The following is a 24,850-nucleotide window of genomic DNA, read 5'->3' as shown; positions in this document are numbered from 1 at the left end:
GAATATATCATTGCTATAATCTAGTATATTTATTTACAGTCATTTTCCTACGCATTTTGATCAAGTTGTGATCATAAGTTAGGTTTTTTTAAATATGAGAAATATAAATTACTTTTTTTAAATTCAAGCACAGGTAATTTACTCTCTTTAATGAATAATTAATATGTACTTCAGTTCTATATTGTGTCTAGTTAAGGAAAAGAAATGGAGAAAAGGGGTTAAAAGAGTTAGATGGGAAGAAAGAAAAGGAAGGAGGAGAAAAAGAGTAGGAAGAAGACAGGAGAGAGGAAAAGGTAGCAGGAAAAAGGAGGAAGAAGAGGAAGGAGATGTGGGGAGAAACAGAAAAGTTGGGGGAACAATAGTGAAATGCCAAGGGGAAGATTGAAATGAAAATGTTTTAGTAATTTATGACAGAGTTCCTGAGATAATCTCCATTCATCTAGACCTCGAGTATGGTAACTCTAAATAGGAGCATAATATGTTCCTTCAGATTTCTGCCCTCTGAAGTTCAGATTAGTTTGTTAGTTACTGATTACAAGTCTTTCTATTATGCTCTTTGGCATTAAAATAATTTCAAACACTGAAATCAACAGGCTATCTAGAGCAGCCTGTTAGTGGGAAAGTTCTTCTCTGGTTTCAGGAGCTAAAGCCTGAGAATCTACCTCTACCTTGTACTAATCTGCATAAAAAGCAAAAGGCAAACCAACGTTCCTTCAATTTATTCCCGTTATGTGTAGACTTTGTTTTCTCCATCATGTTGGCGATTAGTTAGTTGAATTACTTTGAAGTCCATAGTAATGAGGACAAAATCATTCCACATAAAAATGTCCTTTTATGCATTAACAATTTTCCACAGACAGACTTCATGTTTTATCCAAATCAGCTTCCTCAAAAATGAAAGCAGTAGTTTGGAAATCTATCAATTTGCATAAATATATCACCATTACCAGAAAATTCACCCCAAGCAAATATACCACTGATGAAGAAAATTTATTTTAAACATGACCAACAATACATCAACGCATTTGCTACCAAGATTTACTTAGTTACAACTCATCAAATCATTTGAAGATTGGGAAGCTCTTATTCTAGCATGATTTCTTTGCTAGTTACCATATTGTTCTCTTGACCCTTTTAATGCACTAGGTGTCTAGAAACCTAAGTTCCAAACATGGCTCCACCACTAACTAGCTTTGTAACCTTGACTTGCTTCTTAACCTCACAGAAGCTCAAAATGTATTTACCCTTAAGTAAAGTTCAAAATGATCAGATAGTATTTTGCCAGGAGTGTACAAAGAGTTTCTTAGTTAATACTCTCAAATTCTTACAACTATTAAAAGAAATAACTGTATAGTGCAAGATTATTTACAATGGGTCTGGTAGGTTATATAATAGCATTTTGTCTACATAAGTTATTATAACATGAATCAGTTTTGGAAAGCATTTCTTCAGTGTAGGAAATCACAGGCTTGCATATCTGACCTTTAGCATGATTCTATTCAGTGTTTAGGGTAACATTAGTTATATCACAGTCCATTTATTTGGGATGAATTCCCATACCCACTAACTCTGGTGTGTGCTCTGGTTATACCTGTTAAAATCTCTGTGGACTTCAGAACTTCCAGGGCATCCCTCTGCCTTTATCTCTCCCGTTTTCTTTTCTTTTCTTTTTTTTTTTTTTTTGTGACAGAGTCTCGCTCTGTTGCCCGGGCTAGAGTGCTGTGGCGTCAAGCTCACAGCAACCTCAAACTGCTGGGCTTAAGCAATCCTTCTGCCTCAGCCTCCCGAGTAGCTGGGACTACAGGCATGCACCACCATGCCTGGCTAAATTTTTTTCTATATATATTTTTAGCTGTCCAGATCATTTCTTTCTATTTTTAGTAGAGACAAGGTCTCGCTCTTGCTCAGGCTGGTCTCCAACTCCTGACCTTGAGCGATCCTCCCGCCTTGGCCTCCCAAAGTGCTAGGATTACAGGCGTGAGCCACCTGGCCTGGCCTCCGTTTTCTTGCTATATCTGTGTATTGCTTTTCTTTTTCTTTGGTGATCATTCCTTCCCTACTTCTTACCCTGCTTATATCTTTCCATATTTATTTCCTAACATTTTTCCTCTATCTCCCCCATTTACCCTCGTTTTGTTCTTTTATCTTCTCTTTTCATAATATGAAGTTAAAGAATATTTTGATGTATTTTACCTATTTACTAGCTCTGTGTTACTACTTTCCTTGCAGTATATTCTCCAGCTAGACAGGACACAGCTCCCCATTCCTTACTCTTGCCCTGCATCCATGCATTTTTTCACACTTTTTTCTCTACTTTTAAAAAGCTCTTTAGCCTCTATTAAAATCCTCCAACCGATTCCCTTTTTGTACAAATGTACCTTTTCCAGGAACCTTTCTTTCCTAATTCTTCCAGTCTGTCCCCTTTACCTCCTTATGTGTATCCAGAAGTATTCTCTTTCACTCTCCTGGTCACTCCTCTGTTCATATGAAACTTACTATCAACTTTCATAACTTACCAAGTTATTTCCTATGGAAACACATTAAAAGTGAAGGTCGTATTGTTTATCTTTGTATCCATTATTATACAACGTCACCTGTATACAACACACAAGGTGTTCCCTAAGTATTGAATTGAACTGCATTCTTCATTTAAATCCTAATGAACCAGATTGAATTTCCTTTTGATTCTGTGTGACATTCAGTTAAGATTTTCTATAATTAGTGGCTCTTAGCTTTAAAAAAAAAATTTCAATTTTTATCAATGAGTGAAGCCTTTTTCAGTGAAATTGTTTTCAGCCTACTCCCAACTATAATATACTAATTATTTTGTCTTTATTTAAAAGATAATAAATAAGATTATTTAATAAAACATCGCTATTTAGAAATATGCCATAGTTTTAACTTATAAGAAAGTTAAAATGAAAATAATTTTATTCCAGTAAGGGAAAAATTAATGAATTTATATAAAATTATAATATAGATGGAGAAATCTGATACTGTAGCATTTTTAACAAGAAACTATTAATAATAGTATAGATAATGTTCATCTAATGAAGTTTCTATGTAATCTCAAATGATTATAATATTAAATTTTAGCTTGACTGAAATTACTAATAATGGAATTTATTTAGGGATAAAAGAGTTTCAAATATGTCATCTATTCTTCTTGGTTATTTCTTGGCTAACATGAGAAGGACCTTATTTAAAACAGTTGTTTGCAGTTTTTAAAAACTGGGAAGCTATTATCATATGAACTTGGTAGATTATAGACTTTTTAAATATTTTATCTCTTTAATTGACACAATATTATAATTGCACATATTTATAGAGTACGTAGTGATGTTTCAATACATATAATGTATAGTGATCAGATTGGGATAATTAGCATGTTCATCATCTAGACATTTTATATGAACATAAATAGTAGAAAAATTGACAAAATATGAAACAAAGCATAAGCAAAAGGTTTATTTGTTTTGGATAAAATTTTTCTAAAGAAAAAAGCAATATGAAACTTAAATTTCAAGTGGGGAAAAATGTCTAGAGAGGAAAACTTGGCATGATAAAAGTAAGTTTATAAAATTATAAATTTTTACTCTGGAAAGAAAAAGATTACAGAAGGTATGCCTGAAATCTATACAGTTATTAGGACTTTAACAAGGATGAATATGAATTTGTTCATCAAACCTCAGAATACTGGTAATTAGAAGCTTTGTTTCTAAAGTTGAATAGGTTATTTTAGAACAAATGTAACAACAGCAAAAAGAGGCAAAACTTTATGCATTAGGTTATAAATTTACTATCTTTTTTAGCTGAAAGTATATCACAAAAAATAAATAGATACAAGATGGCTTACATTGAATTTTTAATGATAGATTCATGCAGACTATTAAAAAAGCTGGAGATACTTGGGATTCATTTCTAGCCTTGGAGATAGACCATAAAAGATAAGCTCTAAGTGTCCTTGGTTTGCTGTCCACAAAAGAATATTAGGCTTAAAAGATTCCTGATCCAATTCAGATCTGCATGTGTAGGCTTCATTAGATTTTAAGTTATTTGAGGTTGACATAAACCTTACATTCTCTAACACATATAATGTTTAACTGAATGTAATTAGACCCAAGAAATACAATCTATTAATGTTTTTAGAAAGATAACTTCAATGTTATTTCTTTGTCTATCTACTTTTTATCCTTAAAAACTTTTTTAAAGCCAAATACGCAATAATCTATATTCTTTATCCTTACTTTTTTACACTACAAAACAGAATCTATCACTGTTTAAACTAGGTTTGGTTCCCTGCATTTTCAAGATCTTTTTATAGTAGCATATTTTGCTGAAATGTTAAAAGGAATAAACACTGGGCTAAATTCCTGCATTGTGGGCTTCCTCTCTGTTTTCTCATTGTTTTGAGAGCAACCATAAATTCTGATGAGGGAGAAGGGTTACTACAATGAAAAGTTAAACAGTACATATGGTTCTCATCAATGAGTTTTCTACCATCACAGCATTGCCACTGCATGCCCTGACATGGCTTCCAACACTTTTCTAAGTTCCTTATAACAAAAATAACCGTGCATCCTGGTTTGCCCAGCACAGTCTCAGTTTACACCTGCTATCCTGATGTATTTTAGCACAATCTTTTACTTTCAAAACTGTTACAGTTTGGATGATTAATTATATGCAGAAGTATGCTGTATATGTTTAACAACTGACTCTCAGGAAAAAAGTGCACATATATATGGATACATAGTTTATTATAAATTTTATTGATATAAAGGAAGCATAGCACACAAGCCCATAAATAATAAAATACACAAATTTCACAAAATGCTTTTGTTGATTTTTCTTTTTCTCTGAAGCCAACCTATAGTTGCAATAGAGGAATAAGTATGGTTCTCACAAAAATGTTTGTTGATATTTTCATTTGTGTTAATAAGTAAAATGAAAGTGAATCAATGAAGATGTGCGTTGGCACTTCACTCATTTTTCAGTGATGTGAGTGAATTTTTTGCTGAGTTAGTTTTTAGGGATACTGGAAGACTATTTTCTCATTTTTTATTCTATTCACAATGTAACAGCTATAGACACAAAACACTTAAGTTTAATTCTGCATTATTTACATTTTCTCTATGACTCTCTTAAATCTAGACAATCAACAAAACAATAAATCAAGTCCTGATTTGTAGTATTTGCCAATTTCTGTGGTATACCATGATTAGTTCCAAGCTACCAACTACACATCACTGAACAGAGTTGGGAAGAAATACATAATAGCATACTATTATCTAGTATTTCTATCACATAAATACATTAGAAATAAACCTCAAAACTATTATAGATAATAGTAAAATAATTCAGAAGTGAGGAGTTTTGAATATTTAATTTTGTTTTTAATGTAATTTATTTCATTGTAAGTTTACATAATTAAATGTTTAATAATGGCTATAATGAACAAGAAGTTTACAAAATTTCTGAAAATTTAACAATCAGCTGTCATGAGCTAGTACAAGCCAGCTCTAGCAGACCACTAAATATGGTCACCCTACTTATATCTGATCTCATATGTTTAAGAATTCATTGGACACATGTTTTCAAGTACTTAGTATGTGCCAGGAATTGTGCTCGTTTGGGGGGACACAATACAGCAAAGTCTGAGTAAAAACTATTAAATATTTCTGGCCTCACACAATTTCTAGAAGTCCTCTGCTAGCTGCCTCTACCATTTGCAATCTCTTTTTCCTAACCAATCTCTTTAGTGGTGTGGACAGCATATATTTTGTGGATAGCAAAAACTGAGTAGAAATATAGGTGTCATGTAGAAGTCCAAATAAGGTATTATTTTAAAAAGAAGAAAAGCAAATGGTTGGGCATTTGAAGTGTCTGATGTAAATAGCAACAAATTAGAACTGAGTTTTTTCTGTATTTGAATGCTTGAATAACCATGCTAGTTGGTTTCCTTTATATACAGCTTTCTAATGGCAGGCAGTTATAAAAGACATTGAATAAGGTAATTCGTGAGTAACTGCTCTATGCAAAGCACTAGCCTAACAGCTGACATGGGAAGCGAAGGGCAAGGAAATGGGAGGTGGTGAGAAAGGAATTGGAGAAGAGTTGATAGGTGCCAAGATCTATAGCACTTTAAACTATGGCAAAATCTATAACACTTTAAACTCCTGGTCCTAAAGCCTAGGAGAAAACAAAAATCTAAGAAGAAAATAATAATAGTAATGCCTTATATTTCTATAATATTTTACAGTTTTCATATTTTACTCTCATGGGGCTCTAAGCAGTGTGGATGAGTGGGCTGAAATGGCTATGGGGAGCTTCACAGGAGAGTGAGGGAAGCCTTAACCCACCTCTATTCATTCAAGTTTTATTTCTTCTTATTTCAATTACTCAAACACTTACTGTTTCCTAATGTGCTGAGTCTATGGATAAAAAGATGAAAAAGAAAATATCTCTGCCCTGAAGGAGCTTTAGTCAGAAAATCAGACAGACATATACAGTTAATTGTAATATTTGAGCACTAAACGAAATGACAAAAAATGCATAAGTACAATGAAAAGTTTGTTCCTTCCTCCTCTGCCCACTGAGCACTGTATGCAATTAGACATGTAACTGATAGGAATTCAGTAAGATAATACATTAAAAAAAAACTTCACATAGAGCCTGCCTGCTACCACCAATACTACTATTAAGAATAAGAACTATATATAAGATAATATAGTATTATTGTCATTGTTATTGCTATTATTGGAGAGGCTGAACATATGAAATGATGTGGAGCCCCTGAGAAGTATGGCTGTGGTAAATTATAAGAAAATTACACTGTCATGAGAGGCTCTCTCCTCTTCTCTCTATAAGTTATAGAAATCCTAACTAATCTTTATATCCTACCTTGTCTATGAAACCTCCCTGGGCTACTCCAACCTTCAAGAGCTCCTGTTACAACTGTGGTCAGTATCATATAGTTTAGCATTTAATGGCTCTCTTATTTTTATTTTACTTTATTGCAGGTTGATATTAGTCTTATTTCTGATATTAGATTCTTAGAGGCCAGATTCAAGACTTATATATTATGCTTCCTTTGTATCCCCTAATCTGCCTATAACATTGTGGACTCAAATTGATGCTAAATAAATGTGAATTAAGTGTTTCATTTGAAAATCTAAGTAATGGACATCTGGACAACACTGGCAGTGTTCTTTGGTGAGGCCCCCTGACCTCCTCCTTCTGCAATCTTTTCTACCTCAATATGCCCTTCTCCTACCAAGGTAATTTCATGTTCTCTGTGTTCTACCCAATCAAAAGCCACATTCAGGAAATTGTCTTATTTACTTATTCATTTTAAAGGTGTAAATTATTCATAAGTATTTAAACATTATGTTTTGGGAGCAATTTACATTTTAAAAGAAGATAAAACATTGAGCCAATAAGATGAATCTTTAATTGTGAAATATCTGATATCAGTTAATCAGGCAAATGGAGTTTTCTTGTTATAGTTTTCTGGGACTGAACCAATTTATAATCAATATCATCTTGACAGAAAATTTAAAATGTCAAAATATTAGAGTGTTTAATAATGCCTAAGTAATCAACTCCAGAATGTTGTATAACAAAATTCAATGAGTGGAAAGAACATTGGCTTTCATTTTTTAGAGCCCTGAGTTCAAATCCTGTCCTGACACTTACTGGCCCCAAGACAGTCACTGGTTATCAAACTCTCTGAGCCTCATTTTCCTCTTTTATAAAATGGAATTAGATGAGATAAATCATGTAAAGCACCCAGCACTGTGCCTGGCAAATAGTTAACATTCAAAGAAGAGAAATGTCCTATTCCTCCATATATTTTTTTAAATATTAATGCATTAATTTAGTTCATTTTATTTTACTCATTACTGTACAACAAGATGTTCACTTTAATGAATAACCAGTGGGGCAACCCAAATATTGTAGAGTTATGCTATCAATTAACTATTTGGGCTTATATTATAGATGACCAACTATAATTGATTTGCTCTTCTCTTTTTCCTATGTATAAACACTAGGTTTTCACATTATAAACACTTTGGAGCAATATTCTTCCCTCTCTGCTGACTCCTTTAATTATAAAAAATATACCCACTTTTTAATATTTGGTGGGGTAACAAAAGGGGAAATGATCCAGACAAAGTGTATAAAATAGAAGAAAACCAGCTACACTTTTGGTTTTACAAACCACAGTAACAATGCATATTGCATACACATTGGGTTTAACAAAAATAATGCTGCACTAAAACCCAGAAGACTTCAATCTAGTCCAAACCACCACTGCCACTAACTGATTATGTGATTTCGAAAAGTTATCTTCTTCTTTGTAACTCAGTTCCCTCATCAATAAGATAAGCATGATAGACTAAATCAGTGCTTCTCAAACTTTTCTGGGAAACACAGATACTTTTGAAAATCTGATGAAAGTTTTGAATCCCCTCCCCAGTATTTTGTGCACAATTTTTCCTTACCAGATTCCCTAAGGGCCATCTGCAAACTTCATGTCCAAATCTCTGGACTAGATGTTCTCAATGGTTCCTTTCAGCTGTGTAACTCCAGAATGGAGTTGTATTTGTTTCATACAACCATTATTGTGCTCTTAAGCAAGCAAATAATTCATTTTCTTTCTCAATGCTACAAAGTGGGGTATTAATACATGGCATAAGGTTTCCTGTCTGAGTCTGCAGTAAGAGAAGAGAGCCAAATGCCTTCTAAGGACACTCTAAGCCAAATTAGATGCTCCTGTAAGGAGAGCTATCTATTCCTCAGGCTTATTGAGAAACAAGTTTATTCCATAAATGTATTGCTGTGTTCCTCCTCTATTATTGTTTTAATTTAATCTTTATGTATACTTCAATTCCCAACTTGACTAAAAATTCTTAAATGTACAAGCCAAATATTGTGGCCAGCCTCTGGTTTGCCCCAATGATCCCCACCACTTAGTGTTCACTATCCACACCCTTGTATAGTTCCTGTCCACGTTTCACTACAGTTGGTCTGTGTGACCAACAAAATAAGGCAGAAATGATGGTATGTCACACTAGCTTCCATCTTAGAGATTCTCTCTCTCTTCATCTCTCTCTCTGTCTTCCCCCTCTTCCTCTGCCCTCCTTCCATTGCTGAGGGAGGCCAATTGCCATGTTATGATTATGATGACACTCAGGAAACCTGTGGAGAGCCCCACATGGTGAAGAGGAAGTTTCTGGCCATCAACCTGCTGGGAGCTGAGGCCTACCAACAACCACATGAGAAAGCTTAGAAGTAGATCCTTTAGCCTCAGTCAAGTGTTGAGAAGACTTCTGCTATGGCTGATAGCTTGACTGCAACCTCATAAGAGACCCTGAGCTGGAACCACTAAGCTAAGCTACTCCCAGATTCTTGACCCTCCAAAACTGAGATAATAAATATTGTTTTAAGCTGACCAATTTTGGGTAGTTTATTATGCAGCAATAGATAACTAATATGCCTTCTCTCTCTCTCTCTCTCTGTCTCTCTCTCTCTCTCTCAGTTGCTTAGCACAATTGGTACTATTTTACAATTGAAATCTATTCAAGCAATCTGGTCTAACACTCTTCATTTTATATTTAACAAAATAGAAAACCGAGGCTTAGGATGGTTAAGTACTCATCTAAGGTCATTCAGTTAATTACTTGAAGAAAAAGAATTAAAACCCAGGTCCCATAATATCTAGTACAGTATTATTATTTCCGTGTTTTCATGCTACTTCTCACTCTTACTTTCTTAGCAATTCAATCTACTCCTAGGTGGTAAATAATAGGCATTAATGTTTATACTAAAATAGCACTATTGTTATGATAAACTGAAAGTGATAAATAAATAGTGAATTATTCGAGCCTACTTTTTCTGCCTTTTCACCAATTGACAATCTAGTCCATTCATAAACCCCCATATCAAACAGTGGGTGGAGCAAATTAATGGATATTCCTTAATATGAGTTAATTTTGTTACCTATGGGTAGTTCTGATAAGAAGATTTGGTAAGAAAAGAAGTTAAACTTTTAATCAAAATAATATTTTGGGTTATTAGCAGATGTCAACTATCCAGGTCATTTTTGTGATTGATATAAATAACTGTTTTTTATTAGTTACTGCTTCTACTATTTTTCAATGGCTTTTTATAACCTATGGGTAAAGTCCATGTTCCCTAAAATAGAAAACAACTGTCTAAGATATGAGACTTCCCTGAAGTCTTATCTCTTCCTACTTCCCACCTTGAACTTGGTACTCCAGAAACACTCATTCCCATACAAACCTACTGGCATACCACTCAGCTTTTCCTCATGACTATTTTCCAGGAATGGATGCCTTTTTTTTTATTTCCTTCCTTCCTGAAGTCAAAAGAGAGTCCATTCCCTATTCTCTTCTCTATCCTGATTCATTGCCACTAGCTCTTTGAGATACGGTCTAAATGTCATGTTCTTTAAGAGTCTTGCCCTGTCTCTCCCAGGTTCTGTTAGCTGCCCTTCTCTATGTTTCCCTAACTCCCAGAACATATCTTTATCACACTACTTAATACATTTTATTAAAATTGACTTGCTGGTGTTTGTATTCCCAAGTAGGCTGAAATTTTTCAAATAGTGGATCTCTATGTTGTATATGTATGCATCCACAGTACATAGCACACAATATATGCTCAAAAATATTATAATAAATACTGTTCTAATTGCTGGAAAGAGCTGCTACAACTTTCAGAATACAAACTCTCTAAGATATTTTTTAAGACATTGAGAGAACCCAAGGTTAATCAGGCCACAAATAATGCATATGTCTAGTTTCCAGAAAAGCATTGAGAAATAGAGATAGAATATAATTTACCCAGAATCACATAAAAATTTCTTAAAACAGAATTCCAGATATACTAACTTTGCATTAACTCATCATATTTATTCTCTTTCTTTTGCTTTGCTCTTTTTGTTAGTCAGAGTCCTAAGAGGATTAGAAATAAATTCAGAACATAGTAATCATGGATAAAAGGAAAGAACCTATTTGCCAGTAAACTTTTTTTTCACAACTTAACCTTCACAAATGCTTATTATAATAAACTCTTTACTGATTCTTTTATTTGTTTTTGTGTTTTTTCTATTTGGATTTAGTGTCCTTTAGGTAAGGAAACTATCTTCATGTATTCCTAAATATGACTGATTTATTCTCTGAAATTAAAGTGTACATATACGCATTCTACAATAATTATGCAGACACAAACTAATGAACAACAATATAAATATTTTTGATAAATGTCAGAAATATGTTTAACATACAACCAAATTAAATTTTGTAGCATCTTTAGAAATTTGTAAGCAAAATAAACTGAAGGTTGCTACGCTAACTCAGGGGAAGACAGATGGAGATGTTTTGTACAAGGAAAGTTGGAGTAAAGTTTTTATTTAATAAGAAGAAGATAATGCCAAGTACTCATTAGCTCATATTACAGAGAAAAAAATTTTCAGCTGTTTTTACTTCTTCAGATGAAAATTATCACACTGCATGGTACAAATTAACATGATGTTTTAATAACACCAATGACAGTACAGGCGATACATGTGGTGATAACTAAAACTATGCTTTGGAGTTAAACCTACTTGGATTCCCAACTCTGACAGTTACTAGCTATGTAACCTAGAGCAAGCTACTTAACTCTGTGAAGCTCCCCCAGCTGCAAAATGAGAATAAATCTGTATACTTTATAGGTATACAAAGTGTTTAGCACACCTCCAGCACATAGAAACCACCCATAAGTTTAACTCTTGTAGTGATTTTTGTTGTTATCTTCATGTTAATGACCTATGTTTTCACTGAGGCAAAAATGTTACTTAAAAATGACTCTCTTTTTCCCCTTCAAAGTCTCTAATTAACCAACTTTTGTTTATTATAAGTGAACTGGAAGGTTTAAAGCAGTATTTTATACGTGAACTTCTTGCTCTGTAATATATAATGATTTTACTCACACAGTGAATTCATCAGACCTACTAGTCAATATTTACTCTTTGAAAGTTAACTGACCACCCAAATATTTCCAGAGAACAATCAATTATTGTGCACAAAGGTTTTTGATAGGATCATTTGAATCATAGGCTAATTTTGAACACCAATCTTTCTTAATTAAAATGAGCAACACCTAAATAGACAAAACAGACTTATGTATAATTTTAAAACTAGAGCTTATGTACCAGGAAACTTAACAAGAGGGCTAATTTCCTAAGGGTCTTTTGTTTTTCTCTGTGAAATGAAGTAATAATGTGATTGCAAGATTACAGGAAAGAGGTATCTTGAGAATGAATTAGAATGGAATAAAGTATTCTGTACCAATTTCAATATTGGCATATGTATTTTTAAATAATTATCATCATTTTAATTGTAGACTTATATTTAGTCACCCAATAAAAATATTCCCAGTTTTAAATTGTGCAACTTTGCATACACTAAATTAGAAGATTTATGACAGCAATAACAAAATTTATTTCTACACAGTGCAGTAAGTTCAATGGTAATATTAATGTGAATACCTAATAAACTATTAAATAGTACAAAATTTTAAATACATAAATTTTAAAGTACATAAATTTAAATTTTAAAGTACATAAAACATGTAAATAAATTTTAAAGTAATTTATTTTCATAAATTTTAAAGTACAACTTAACAACTATGATCTTCTTTGGAGATATATTGTTATACAGTATTTGATCAACTTCCTGTCAGTTAAGAGAAAATTTGAAGACCAGAATCTTTTCAAGGCTGAAGGGATCTCTGTGTACCTATTAAACACCAAACATTATTTTACAACACATTATTTGTTCAAGAATGGAGGTGAGGCTAATTTCTCAGAAACAGACATCACAGTAGTTTTATCTAACTGAGAAAACGTCTTACCTCATTACCTATTTAATGCACTATAGAGAGTAAAGTTATGCACAGGTGCTTGACTACTGAGTCTCCGGGTTACACAGCTGAAACAGGCAATCCAGCACTCATGGTAGTAAAAGTATGTCTTATCTTATAAAATATAACAGGTAACTTCCATAATTTGGTTCTTAATGCTAATAATATGCTTCAAAATTATTATTTCTCTCACTTTTTAGAAACTGTTAAGGAAAAAAAATCCTCCATAATGACAATATAGCTTTTATAGTGAGTATTTGTGAACAGCTGACTTAAGTAGGTCACAATTATGATCAAAGATTGCAAAGGCATTAAAAAGAGAAAAATATGCATTTATCCAGAAGAAACACTAATCTAATTTAACTATGCCTTCAGAAAAGTTACCCTTTAAAGGAAAAACATTATACAAAACTGAGAAATTGGGGACCTCTTTCTTTCATTCTTTTATTGATTCAACAAAGAGTCACTGATACCTCCTTTTGACAGATTGAGGATACAATAGTGAACAAATCTACAGTCCATGTTTTTAGAAAATTAATGGTTTTGTTAGAGGTAGTTATGTTTTTAATAAACATAGAAATCAGTCAAATTCTGAAAATTGATAAAGAGCAAATGTTTTCATATTTTTAATAGGAAAAATGTTTACATTGGTGAGCTTAATGTTGATACTGGAAAAATGTTAAATCACTTCATTTCCCAACCTTGCAGTATTCTCTCTTAATACCAAACATCTACAAAAAGTATTTCCTCTGAGGATAATACATCTGGCCTCTATCTTTCATCCTACTCATCCTTTAGGTCATTTCCTTTCAGAAAAGATTTCTATGCCCCCTTCTCATTTTCGGTTAGGCAATCCCCTCTGTGCTCTAAACTTGCCCCCTCTCGCTTGTTGTTCTTCTCTGACTCACAACTAAATTATTAGTTCCCAAAAACATGGACGCTGAATTTGCTAACTACTATATTCTCAATCTGGCAAAGGGAAGTATCAATGACTATTTGTTGAATTAATAAAAGAATGAAAAAGGAGGTCACCAATCTTCAAAATTTTGTATCATGTCTTCATTATTTATGCAAGCAAAGGAGAAAACTACCCATAACCTACCGGTGACCTTCCCTTGAGAGTTGCCTCAGTATGAACCAGACAAACCAGGCCTGTGGGCAGAAGTATAGTTAGAAGCACCATAAGACATCAAAAGACTGTCCTGAAGATCAAGCTACTCACACCAAAACAATTGAGAGTGGATTTACCAACATTCAACTTTCCCTGTTTTTCTCTCCCTATACATATTCCCTCTCCTCTACTACCCCCAACAAAACTGTTAATTCTCTAAAAACATGGTCATTAGCATTGAGATGCTAATCACCAAGTCCAGGATTTGACCTCTGCCCAAAAATTATTAGTCCACTGTTTGTTTTCTACTAGTGTAGCTCATTTAATTCTTTTTTTTTTTTTTTTAGACAGAGTCTAGCTTTGTTGCCCAGGGTAGAGTGAGTGCCATGGCATCAGCCTAGCTCACAGCAACCTCAAACTCCTGGGCTTCAGCAATCCTACTGCCTCAACCTCCCAGGTAGCTGGGACTACAGGCATGTGCCACCATGCCCGGCTAATTTTTTTGCTATATATATTTTAGTTGGCCAGATAATTTCTTTCTATTTTTTTAGTAAAGATGGGGTCTCGCTCTTGCTCAGGCTGGTCTCCAACTCCTGACCTTGAGCGATCCACCCGCCTCGGCCTCCCAGAGTGCTAGGATAACAGGCGTGAGCCACCGCGCCCGGCCTTCATTTAATTCTTAAACACTTTTTCTCTTGGTATATCTTTTTAAAGCAGATGTTCTTCAAACCAATATCAGCTATTAATTACTATTTTTTCTGCATATAGTTTTTGATATGCATGGATTAGTTGACAGGTGGCAAGAAGAACGTATGTTGGGGAGGGTCACAACTCTTCCAGGATTGGTCTTCACCATGCCCTGCCAATCCCCCTTCCAGTGTCACCAGTGATACCTGTGTCTGCTTGTATAGTTGTCCTCTAAAATAAACTAACTTTTCCACTGATCCTTTGAAAATACATAGAAAGACATTAAGGCAAATTATCTCTGGAGGCCAATCTTTTTTGTTTTTAATGATTGAGAATAAGAGGGAAGTGAGGTATGTTTCTTTTATTTGAGCAAGGCTTTTAATTCTTATCTGCATTGAATTTTCATTATAATTTAGTACTCTATTTCTTACTTGTAACTAATTTTAGATGTGTAATAAATTAAAGGAGAAATATATTGAGTGATTGCCAATCTTTCTCCCTTCTTCCACCTCTTGCATTGGGCTAACTGCTGCTTCCTCTACCATGGGGAGGTAAATAAAAAGAATAAGATATGGTGCTTATCTTTCCAGAACTGACATTCCAGTGGCAGTGCTAAATGCAAACAACAAGAACCATAAGACAAGGCAGATGTGCTATGTATAGGTAGAAAAGCAATTGGGGCACAGAATAGAATAAGACTATTACAGACCTTGTCTCTTTTTAAAATCTCAAATAACTGACTTCTTCAAAAGATATAGAAATTAATTCATTAAATTTATAGTCCTCCCATTTGTTATGCTAAATTTCAAATTTCTAAATGGTTTTTGGCCAGCAAATGAAACTTGTTTCTTTATTAATATAATTGAAATAACTGTAACTTTTGCTCAAACTACTTTTTTAAAAAGTAAAAGAAAGTTTATTGTTTTAGGTACATACAATAAGAATTTTTCAATCATGTTAGAATCCTAAAACATGTTTAGAATACTGCATGGGAAGTTTTTTTTTGGTCAATTTATAGGTTTTCCAAATAATACCTATTGGGCATCATTTCAAATTAGGAAAATGGTCATATAAAATGCTCAGAATTCAGAAAGAACTTAAAATTAGGCTTAAATACCACTGCAAATCTCTGGATTTTAGCCCAACATCCATACCCGAAATACTGCTCTAATAGTCCAAAATCATATATAGGCTCCTGACTTTGGCATAAGTGTATGGTTCAAGGTCATTATTAAAATATTGGTTCAAGTCAATTTCATAGGCTTTTTATTTGAATCATACAACTGAGAGGCAGCTTGGTTTAGTTCTTGACTACACCAAAAATGGATCCCAAGACAATAGCTCTCAAGTTGCAACTTAATGAAATTTAACTGTTCTACTCAAGCCAGAGAACTGGGAGTGGAATGGGGGTGGGGGTAAGGAGGGGTGTTCTATTGTCCATTAAGTTTAGGAAATCATGTGCTCTCTTTTCCTAGACTTTTGCAATTCATATTAGCGTAGTGTGGACTCAGAAACTCTGCTAAAAAAAATGGTTCAACTTATTGAACCTAATATTTCCCAGTGGGCTAGTCATAGAAACTCTGCTGCAGGAAACACCATTAATATCTCCAGGGACACTAGTGTTCTAAGAAACACTTTGGAAATACTGCCTTAAGAAAATTCCAAAAGCTGAGTTGATTTTGAATTTGATCACAAGTCATTTTCTCAACATTATCTACAGTTACATCTAAAGTTCAAACAGGCAGATAAAATGAGAAATATTACAATAGAGTATGATGAATATGGCATTTAAGAATGTCAAAATATGCCTCATTTCTATTACTTTAATCATAAAAATAAACTCAGTTTCAAAATAATCCTGATATAATAAGAAAACTATAATAAGACTATTATAGTTTTAGGCACAAAATTAACTAATAGATTCAAACCCCCTATTTGAGTAATATTTGCAAGAGTCTATAATCATTTGAACTCCTCTGTGCACTATTACTGCAATTTCTAGTTAAATCCAACACTGAGCATTTGGCTGTTTTGTTTTGATCTCAGAAATCCTCCCTCTACTATCTTATCAATCCATTGCATTCTATTACCCTCATTCCTAAGTGCATCAAAAAAGTTAATAGAGTTACATTTTATGAGAATCCTTTGTACTTCATTTTAAGTTTACAGAGGATTTAAAATCCATTAATTTTTATATAAAATCATTTTTTCCTTTCTCTTGCACTCTTTTCCCTTCTATTCACAAAGATATTTTTTTCCTTTTTATTCTTGGATGGGTATTAGCTAATGGCTCTATGAAGAAAGCATGACCACTCCAAGTAGAAGAGATTATTTCCTTCTGGAGGAAAGTTGACTGGAACAACTGGAGAATGAATCTCTAGAATGAATTCTTCTCAATATATGTCAAACTCTTTTTCTCTGAGAATTATGTTGTCTGCCTAAAGACAAGGTTTTACCTGGGCTTGGGTACTGGATAACTCTCCTTTCTCCTTCTCCAACATAATCCCTTTGTCTTTATATGTTACTACAAAAACACATTCATACACATAGTTAAGGAACTTTAATGACATTTTCTTTGTTAGTGAATTTGATTTGGCTTCTCTACCTAAGGTAGGTCCAGGTATCATCTCAAATGCAGATATAAAACTTGGTCCAGAAGCAGTAAATGTTTAGTAACTTTAACATCACTTTCCAAACCATGTTAAAGGCAGAGGATTTTCATTTCCAACCTATTTTGGGGGTAGAAATGTTGGATATTGTTTAGAAAAGGAAGGAGTTCATACTGAAGCCCATTTCATTTAACAAGAGTTCCTTTTTCTCCACGTTACTTAAGTATATACAACTCTGCATTTTCTTCTACATGACATATGTGAAAATAAAATATAAAACAAATTGTATTCTAATAGTTTTGTTAGGAAAGTTACTGTGCTGTCAAAAATTATTTGATGCAAGAGAAGAAAGCTAGGATCCTTAGGAAATAAAGAAAGCTTTGCCTTAATGTTGTGCATCATCTCATTCATACAAATGGAACAAACTAGCTTCATGTCCTTTTAACTAATATGCATAAACCCTTGCTATGGTTTGAATGTCCCCTACAAAACTCTAGGTGAAATTTAACTGCCATTGTAATGATGTTAAGAGGTGGGGCCATTAAGAGGTGATTAGGCCATAAAGGTTTTGCCCTCGTGGAAGGATTAATGTCATTATCACAGGAGTGGGTTTGTTATCAAGAGAGTAGGTGTGTTATCACAAGAATAGGTATAAGAGCAAGTTTGGCCCTGCCTGTCTCTTGTTCTCTCAAGCTCTCTTGCCCTTCTACTTTCCACCATGGAATGACACAGCAAGAAGATCCTTGCCAGATGGTGGCACCTTGATATTGGACTTCCCAGCCTCCAGAACTATGAGAAATAAATATCTGTTTTAAAAAAATAAATTCCCCAGTCTATGGTATTCTGTTATATAATAGCAGCACAAAGCAGACTAAGACAACCCTCTAGACTTGTTTCCTGGGTTTCCTAGGCTGGAGTTTGTCTCTTTTAAATCTCCATCTTTGAATTTTGTGGGGTGGCCTGAGAAGTGAGACCCTAATTTAAGGCATCTAAGGTTATAGTTAGAAGTGGCTTATTTAAGTGCAGAGTAAGTGGATATCAATGCCTGTACTCTCCCGGTCCCATACTGTGGCACCACTTGAAAGAGTCAGAAGACATTCAGACATGTCTGTGATTGTGAGACTGTGACATGGACCTATCCTTCCCTGTGGCAAACTCACTCACCAAAGCAACCTTCTTACATAGTAGCTACACAGCTGTCATCACATGCATTTCCCTGTCAGTTCACCAAAGTTGAAGCCACTGAGATTTGTCAGAGAGGCTAGATAGGCCCAGAAGAACTCCCTCAATGTATAATTCAGAGATTCTTCCCTGATCAAGCCTATTTCAAAACCCTCTAGGGTGCAAGTCAACTCTGAAGCCCTCTAAGAGTTTGGAAAAATTCCCAGGACACCTGAGGAGGTCCAGGCTAAATTAGAACTCTTGGTGCCCTTAAGCAGTAACTTGCAGCCTTAGTTGCACATTAGAATCACTGAAGAACTTTAACAAATACTGATGCCTGAGTTCTTTCCGCCTTCGTGAGATTCTGATTTAACTGAGCTGCAATTTCCCTAGTAATCTAATATGATCCCCTTAGTTCAGTGGTTCCTAGCCTGTCAGAATTATCTGGGGAGCTTTTAAAATTCCTGATGCCTAGACTTCACTCCAGACCAATTTAATGAGAATCTTTGTGGGTGGGACCTGGCATTAGTATTTTATTAAAGTTCCCCAGCTGATTATAATATTTAGCCAAGGTTAAGAAATAGAGAAATCTAGAAAAGGCAACCCCTTGCATATATCTAAAAGCTGACTTTTCGCATTCTTTCCAATTCACTTGTGCCTCTGCATGCTCTAAAACTATAGGCTTATGAGTTGTCACACAGCTGAGTCACAAGGTAAAATATATGATTAGATGCTCCCGATTGATATAGACATGAAAGTGATATAGAAATAGTCAGTTTAGATAAGGCTTTACAAAAGAAAAAAGAGATGATAAGAGATATGCCAGTGGCAATGAATGAACTTGTTAGCACTTAAGTGCCAAGCACATGTGATAGCCAAAAAAAAGGAAGATTATAAAGTGAAAAATAATCCTTAATGTTAAGAGTTTTTAAAGAATAGCTAATATTTCCAAATCTGCTCCCCAGCAATTTATCTATCCTCCATGATTTAAAGCCTTGACAAATTACTAAAGGGCATGTATGTTACCAGTTCTACAGGATTCTACCTTGTCAATGATTTCTAGAATTTTGGTTGAAATCCGTACATATATTCCTTATTGTCTATTTTTTAAAGGCAGGGGTTATCCTTATATTGTTATTTTTTATTTTGATACTGTGAATTATTGTCCTTTTAGATAACTTGCCAAAAACATAAACAAATTTACTATCTCCATATTCAGAGGTGATACGCATATTTGCTAGCTACTAGCAGAGATTATTGTTGAATAGGAGCTTATCCAAAGAATTGTTGACAATTGAGTCACTGAAGGTTTTGTGGCCAAAGTCAAATCCAGCAACACTGTGTTTATTTGCTTTTTGCCAATTGTTAGGCCATATCCCATCACAGTGTAACAATCCAGAAGAGAATATTGCCAAATCGTTGGCCAGTTTTCAGAATGGCTAACCCTTTTCTTGCTATGGAACTAACAATGCTCAATTATAACCAAGTGAGGCATACTTTCTCTTGGATCAGTCATTTATGACAATTAAGCATTTCTTCTTAAAAGAAATGAATGATATTGACTATTGTTGGGAAGAGCACAACTTTTTGTGACTGGATACCAAAAGCAAGAAAATCATCTTGAGGAATTGGGTTCTGTGTTCCACATCTGTCTCAGGGTAGTCGTCAAGTGCCCAGTGCACTGCTGCTGTCTCTCACTCAGCACCTCAATTCCCAGCTTAAACAACAGTGTTATTTCTGTCAGGTGCGGAGTGATTGCCTCTGGCTGCTGATGGGCTGCTTGGTCCAACAGTCATCTAAATTCAGCCTCTGGCCTTGTCTCCAAGGGGAGAGCTCTGACAACAGAAGTGAAAGTATTGACCCTTCATTTCCAGTCCCTGTATGGTGTTTTCAATATTCTCCTTCTGCAGAGAACATGAATATATAGTTGATTTTGAATGTGCATTTTGAAGGGACATTTTATGCTTTCCTTATTCTTATTATTAGTTCGATTAGGTACCAGTTTCATCACTTATAAACTTACTATAAGGCTAAATATGGAGCCACCAGAGAGAACAAGTAAAGAGGAGACACTTTCTGCCTCTTTGGTAAGAGCAGTGTGCAATCCCTAGGACCAGTTCTCTAACAGCTCTGTCTCCTCAAGAGTCAAAAATGTGGTCCAGCTTCTCTTGGCCTGTTGTGAATTCCCCCATCTACATAGTTAGTTCTTGCTTATATGTCTGCTAATACAAATCTTATTTCTATTGGGTTTCTTGGTGCACTCTTTCTGCAATGTATTCATTCTAAGCTAAACTTACATAATATTTCACAAGACAACACAGTAATTAAGGTAAGACTGAAGTAAGTGAGAACTTCACAATCCAGAGTAGCTTAAGTAATTTTTAAAAATTCCCTAAAGATATGAGACATTGTAGTCACATCCACCTCCTCAGTACTCCCCTTCTTTTCCTCCATGCTTTCCGTCTATCTACCTCAGCCCAACATCTTCTGAAAGCAGAATTAGACACCCAGATTTTTCTCCTCTCCTATTAGCTCCAATCCATATTTACCAATATCTTAAAAACCACATTCTTGTGTGGGAGCTGTGCTTCTGCTGATGAAGTAAGCAGTCCTCTGAGGCCCATTAACATTCTTGGGTCATTTTTCCTTTCATTCAAAGAAAAGCCATCAGAATGGGCTGGGGACTTTCTAATGGTAACTGAGAGAACATTATGTTTCACTAGGATCTTACTTTTTACATCAAACTTTATCATCTAACACATTAAAATTTATACCAAAAGACCTCCAGAGAAGGGCAATTAATAGCCTGATAAAAAAAATTAAGGTATCAAAACATTGAAAATGAAATTCAGCGTTTGATTCTGATCTTTACTCTTTCTGAACTCTGCTGCATTTCAATCTAGTAAATAATCCAATTACCTTTTACTCTCATTAGTTAAAATAGGAAGCAAACGTCTTTTTTCCATTTGTTCATTCAATTAATAACTGAAGAATATAAGCAGTCTTCAAATTTTATAATTTCAAGTTTCTCATCCTCTTTGGTTATTTTAAACAAGTGCTACTGAGCATTTTTTTTTGTACCTGGCTTTCCTAATATAGTAGCTTCAACTTCACATGTATCAATTAGCACATTTATGTATGGACATTCACTCTTAAAATTAGTAAGGCTGACCCTCAAATAATAGGACATGGCTATCAGAATTTTCTTTAAATATGTTATTTTCCATATACTCTTCACTGGAGTATTTCTCTCTGTACCTTAGGATTTCCTATAGATAAAAGTGCCTTATCTACTCTTTTTAACTTTGGATAACTCATACTGGCTCCTTCTTCAATAGGATAGCCATATAACTTGACAATCATTTTAGGGTTTACTTAAAGGATTTTGATGAAAATTTCCCTTTCTGGGAGAATTTACCATATCAAGAAAGTATACCATTTATATAGCCTATGAAAAAGCTTATAGAAGTGAAGATTATTTACATAATGTATATCATGTCTTTTTAGTACATCGGTATTGTGATAATCTAATTTAAAATGATATAGGATGATTTTTTTCTTTCCTTTTTACTGTAGAATTAGTGTTAGAGGAGAAATGGTGTACCAAATTGGCTTTATGGTTACTCTAGACTAACACTAAATTGTGTTTCAAACTATCAAATAATTTTAACATTTTGTGTGTTTGCATAAATACCTGAATTTCATCCTTTTAAGAAATTTTAACATAAACAAAATAAAATTTACATATGTGAATGTATCCCAATTGTAGATATTTTTGATCCTAAATAATTATGCATACTATTCATCTTCACTGGATTTTACATATAATTTTTCACTTTTTCATTATTTGGTAAAAGCATTCAAAAGAAACTAGTCAGCATATATAGAAGAATTCCGTAGTGTTTGGGTTTGGTGACCTTATTACTATAATTTTAAATTATTTCTCACATCTCATCTTACCATTGAGATAATATTCACTTGTGTGAGATAATTATATAGTGTGTACTTAGGTTTCTTTATATTTATATAATATATTCTGTGGTTTAAAATAGAATAGACTATAAGAACTTGAAGGTATCTTAGAAATCATATGTAAATATTTCATGTTTTTTTAGATGAAAAAATTGAAAATTAGAAAAACTAAAAAATTGTCCCAAAGTCTTTCACAGGAATTGGACCCATTTGTCATAACTTCTACCTTGGCTCTGTCATCTCTACCAGGTTCTATTATGCATAATAAATCTCAGTAACACTTAAATAAATTGATTATAAGCCAAATTCTGTTGCTCACATAGAAGTAGATATTCACAAAACTTCCTCCAAATAGTCATTTCCTTAGCTAAACTTTAGTATAATCAGAACAATTTTCTAGGACTAACATGATACCTTTATTAATAACAGTAATAATAATAATAAAACCATAACTGTCAATTCATTAAAATGACCTTAACATTCTGTATCAATTATCATTAAAAAGAAGATCCTCTCATTTTTATATTGGAAACATAATTACCCCAAATTCCTGTTTATTGGTTGATTAGTTTAAAAGCCAAAAAGTTACTCAGTAAACAGGCAACAAAAAATTTAAGTAATTGCTGTCAGCTTGGCACTGTGATAGGTACATGTTTACACCATTCTCCCCATGCATTCTTTTTCAATTGGCTTTAACACACATATTTTAAAATGATGTAACATTAATATTGTCCAAATGCTAGTAAGACAAACAAAATTTATGTTAAAGTTAAGGTGTATAGTTTACTCCATTAAATTTAATACTATTAAAACGATTATTAATCATAACTGTTAAATGAAAAATACAACTCTGATACTTCAACATGAAAAGAGTAACTGATCTGGGGGAAAATGTAAAGATGTTAAATTGAAAATCATGGAATTAAGATCTCTTCCAACTCACTTTTATATCCCTACATTTACATTTTTCTTAAGGCAGCATCGAATGCTTATGACATAGAAGATTTAGATAAGAAAATGTTAGGAGTAATCTATTTGTCTGCCTAGGTTGATAATAAACCAATCTAATATATAAGCTCATTATGACATGAACAGATGAGGATACCACAGATTCCCTTCTGTTTGTAACTATACGCAATTGCACAGGAATGTATTTTTTGAGCACAGATTAAGTATTTTGCATCACAGAAATATTCTTTCAAAGGAAATCAAATTGATAAAAATAAATAGATTCTCAATTCCTCAAACTAGCAGTAAGTAGTTTTTGGTGAGCATTTACTAAGCACTATATTAGAGTTCCTAATGAGTTTTTCTAGAAAATAACAAATCACATTTCAGTGTGAATAATATCATTTACATTTTGCTTAACATATGAGCATTTTGAGCACATGGAGTATATATTTTCTGTTTGGCTTGGATTATCAGTTCCAACTATAATATAAGTAGATTTCCCTGTTCCAGGAGATGTTGTTAGGGACATAGTTCAACTATACCTATTTAGAGGAATTATAAGATGACATTTCATTTAAATTTTTTCCAAAAAATAAAAGGAAACTGAGAAAGCATGTCACTTGAAAATTGACCTTTTAACAGATTATTAAGGTTCATAAGCTGTGCTTTAAATAAAAGACATTACTTACTGTAAATGTTCTTCATCTCTTGGGTTCCTTTTACTTTGCCTCGTTTATCAATCCTCAGATACCACTGTGTTCGACAGAAGAGTCTTCTCACTCTTATATCCCCTCCTTCCATGTAATCATAACTTCTTGTATGTCGCTCAGGGCTGGAACAGTTCACATTTGTAGCCATTTGCTCTGGAGTCATGTCATTGCAAGCTAAAGATATAGTACCCACTAGACATATAATGTGAAAGCATGATCTGTAGAGCAAAGTTGGCAGGATCCATGTCAGTATCCATTTGTGCATTATAGTGTAGTGCTCCGGGTGTTCATGAATAACATAATGAAAATTAAATCTTGAGGTGATTGTTACTCCTAGGTCATTGACCTCTTCCTATCTGTGAATTGTAGATTGATTTAAGACAGAGTAGTTGTTCTTTCCAAATTGTTAGTCTTATCCTTTTAGTTCCTGATAGCAATACAGGATTCCTCCTTAAATAACTCTCTGTTGATATATCCTTATAAAAGCAGGTTGTAATAAGCTCAGTTGCTGAGATGCTGTTTGCTACTTGACTTCTGTTTGCAATGAGAAATTAGGAATAGGGAGAGGAAGAGAGAGGAAGATAAAAAATTGCATGTATAAATTTCAGTGGGTAAATAGTATAACATACAGTGTATTTTATACTTTGAAAATACATTTAAAACAGCTTTCACAGAGGATGTCAACAACTTTACTACTCTATGTGTAGATTTATAAAAGT

General features: G+C 33.7%; 2 protein-coding genes across 2 annotated transcripts in view; one reads left to right on the top strand and one right to left on the bottom strand.

The window, feature by feature from the left end:
• Window positions 1-24,850, top strand: part of FAM227B (family with sequence similarity 227 member B) — a 181,453-nt gene that overhangs the window by 92,975 nt on the left and 63,628 nt on the right. The gene's annotated exons all lie outside the window — the stretch shown is intronic.
• Window positions 1-24,850, bottom strand: part of FGF7 (fibroblast growth factor 7) — a 62,268-nt gene that overhangs the window by 36,524 nt on the left and 894 nt on the right. Inside the window, exon 2 of the mRNA XM_045528841.1 lies at window positions 24,111-24,665. Within this exon, the coding sequence (XP_045384797.1) occupies window positions 24,111-24,396 (286 nt within the window). The 5' untranslated portion in view covers window positions 24,397-24,665. The remainder of the gene's footprint in view (window positions 1-24,110; window positions 24,666-24,850) is intronic.

Source organism: Lemur catta, chromosome 1 (assembly GCF_020740605.2).
Source record: "Lemur catta isolate mLemCat1 chromosome 1, mLemCat1.pri, whole genome shotgun sequence".
NCBI lineage: Eukaryota > Metazoa > Chordata > Mammalia > Primates > Lemuridae > Lemur > Lemur catta.
This window is presented reverse-complemented; position numbering and strand designations above follow the sequence as displayed.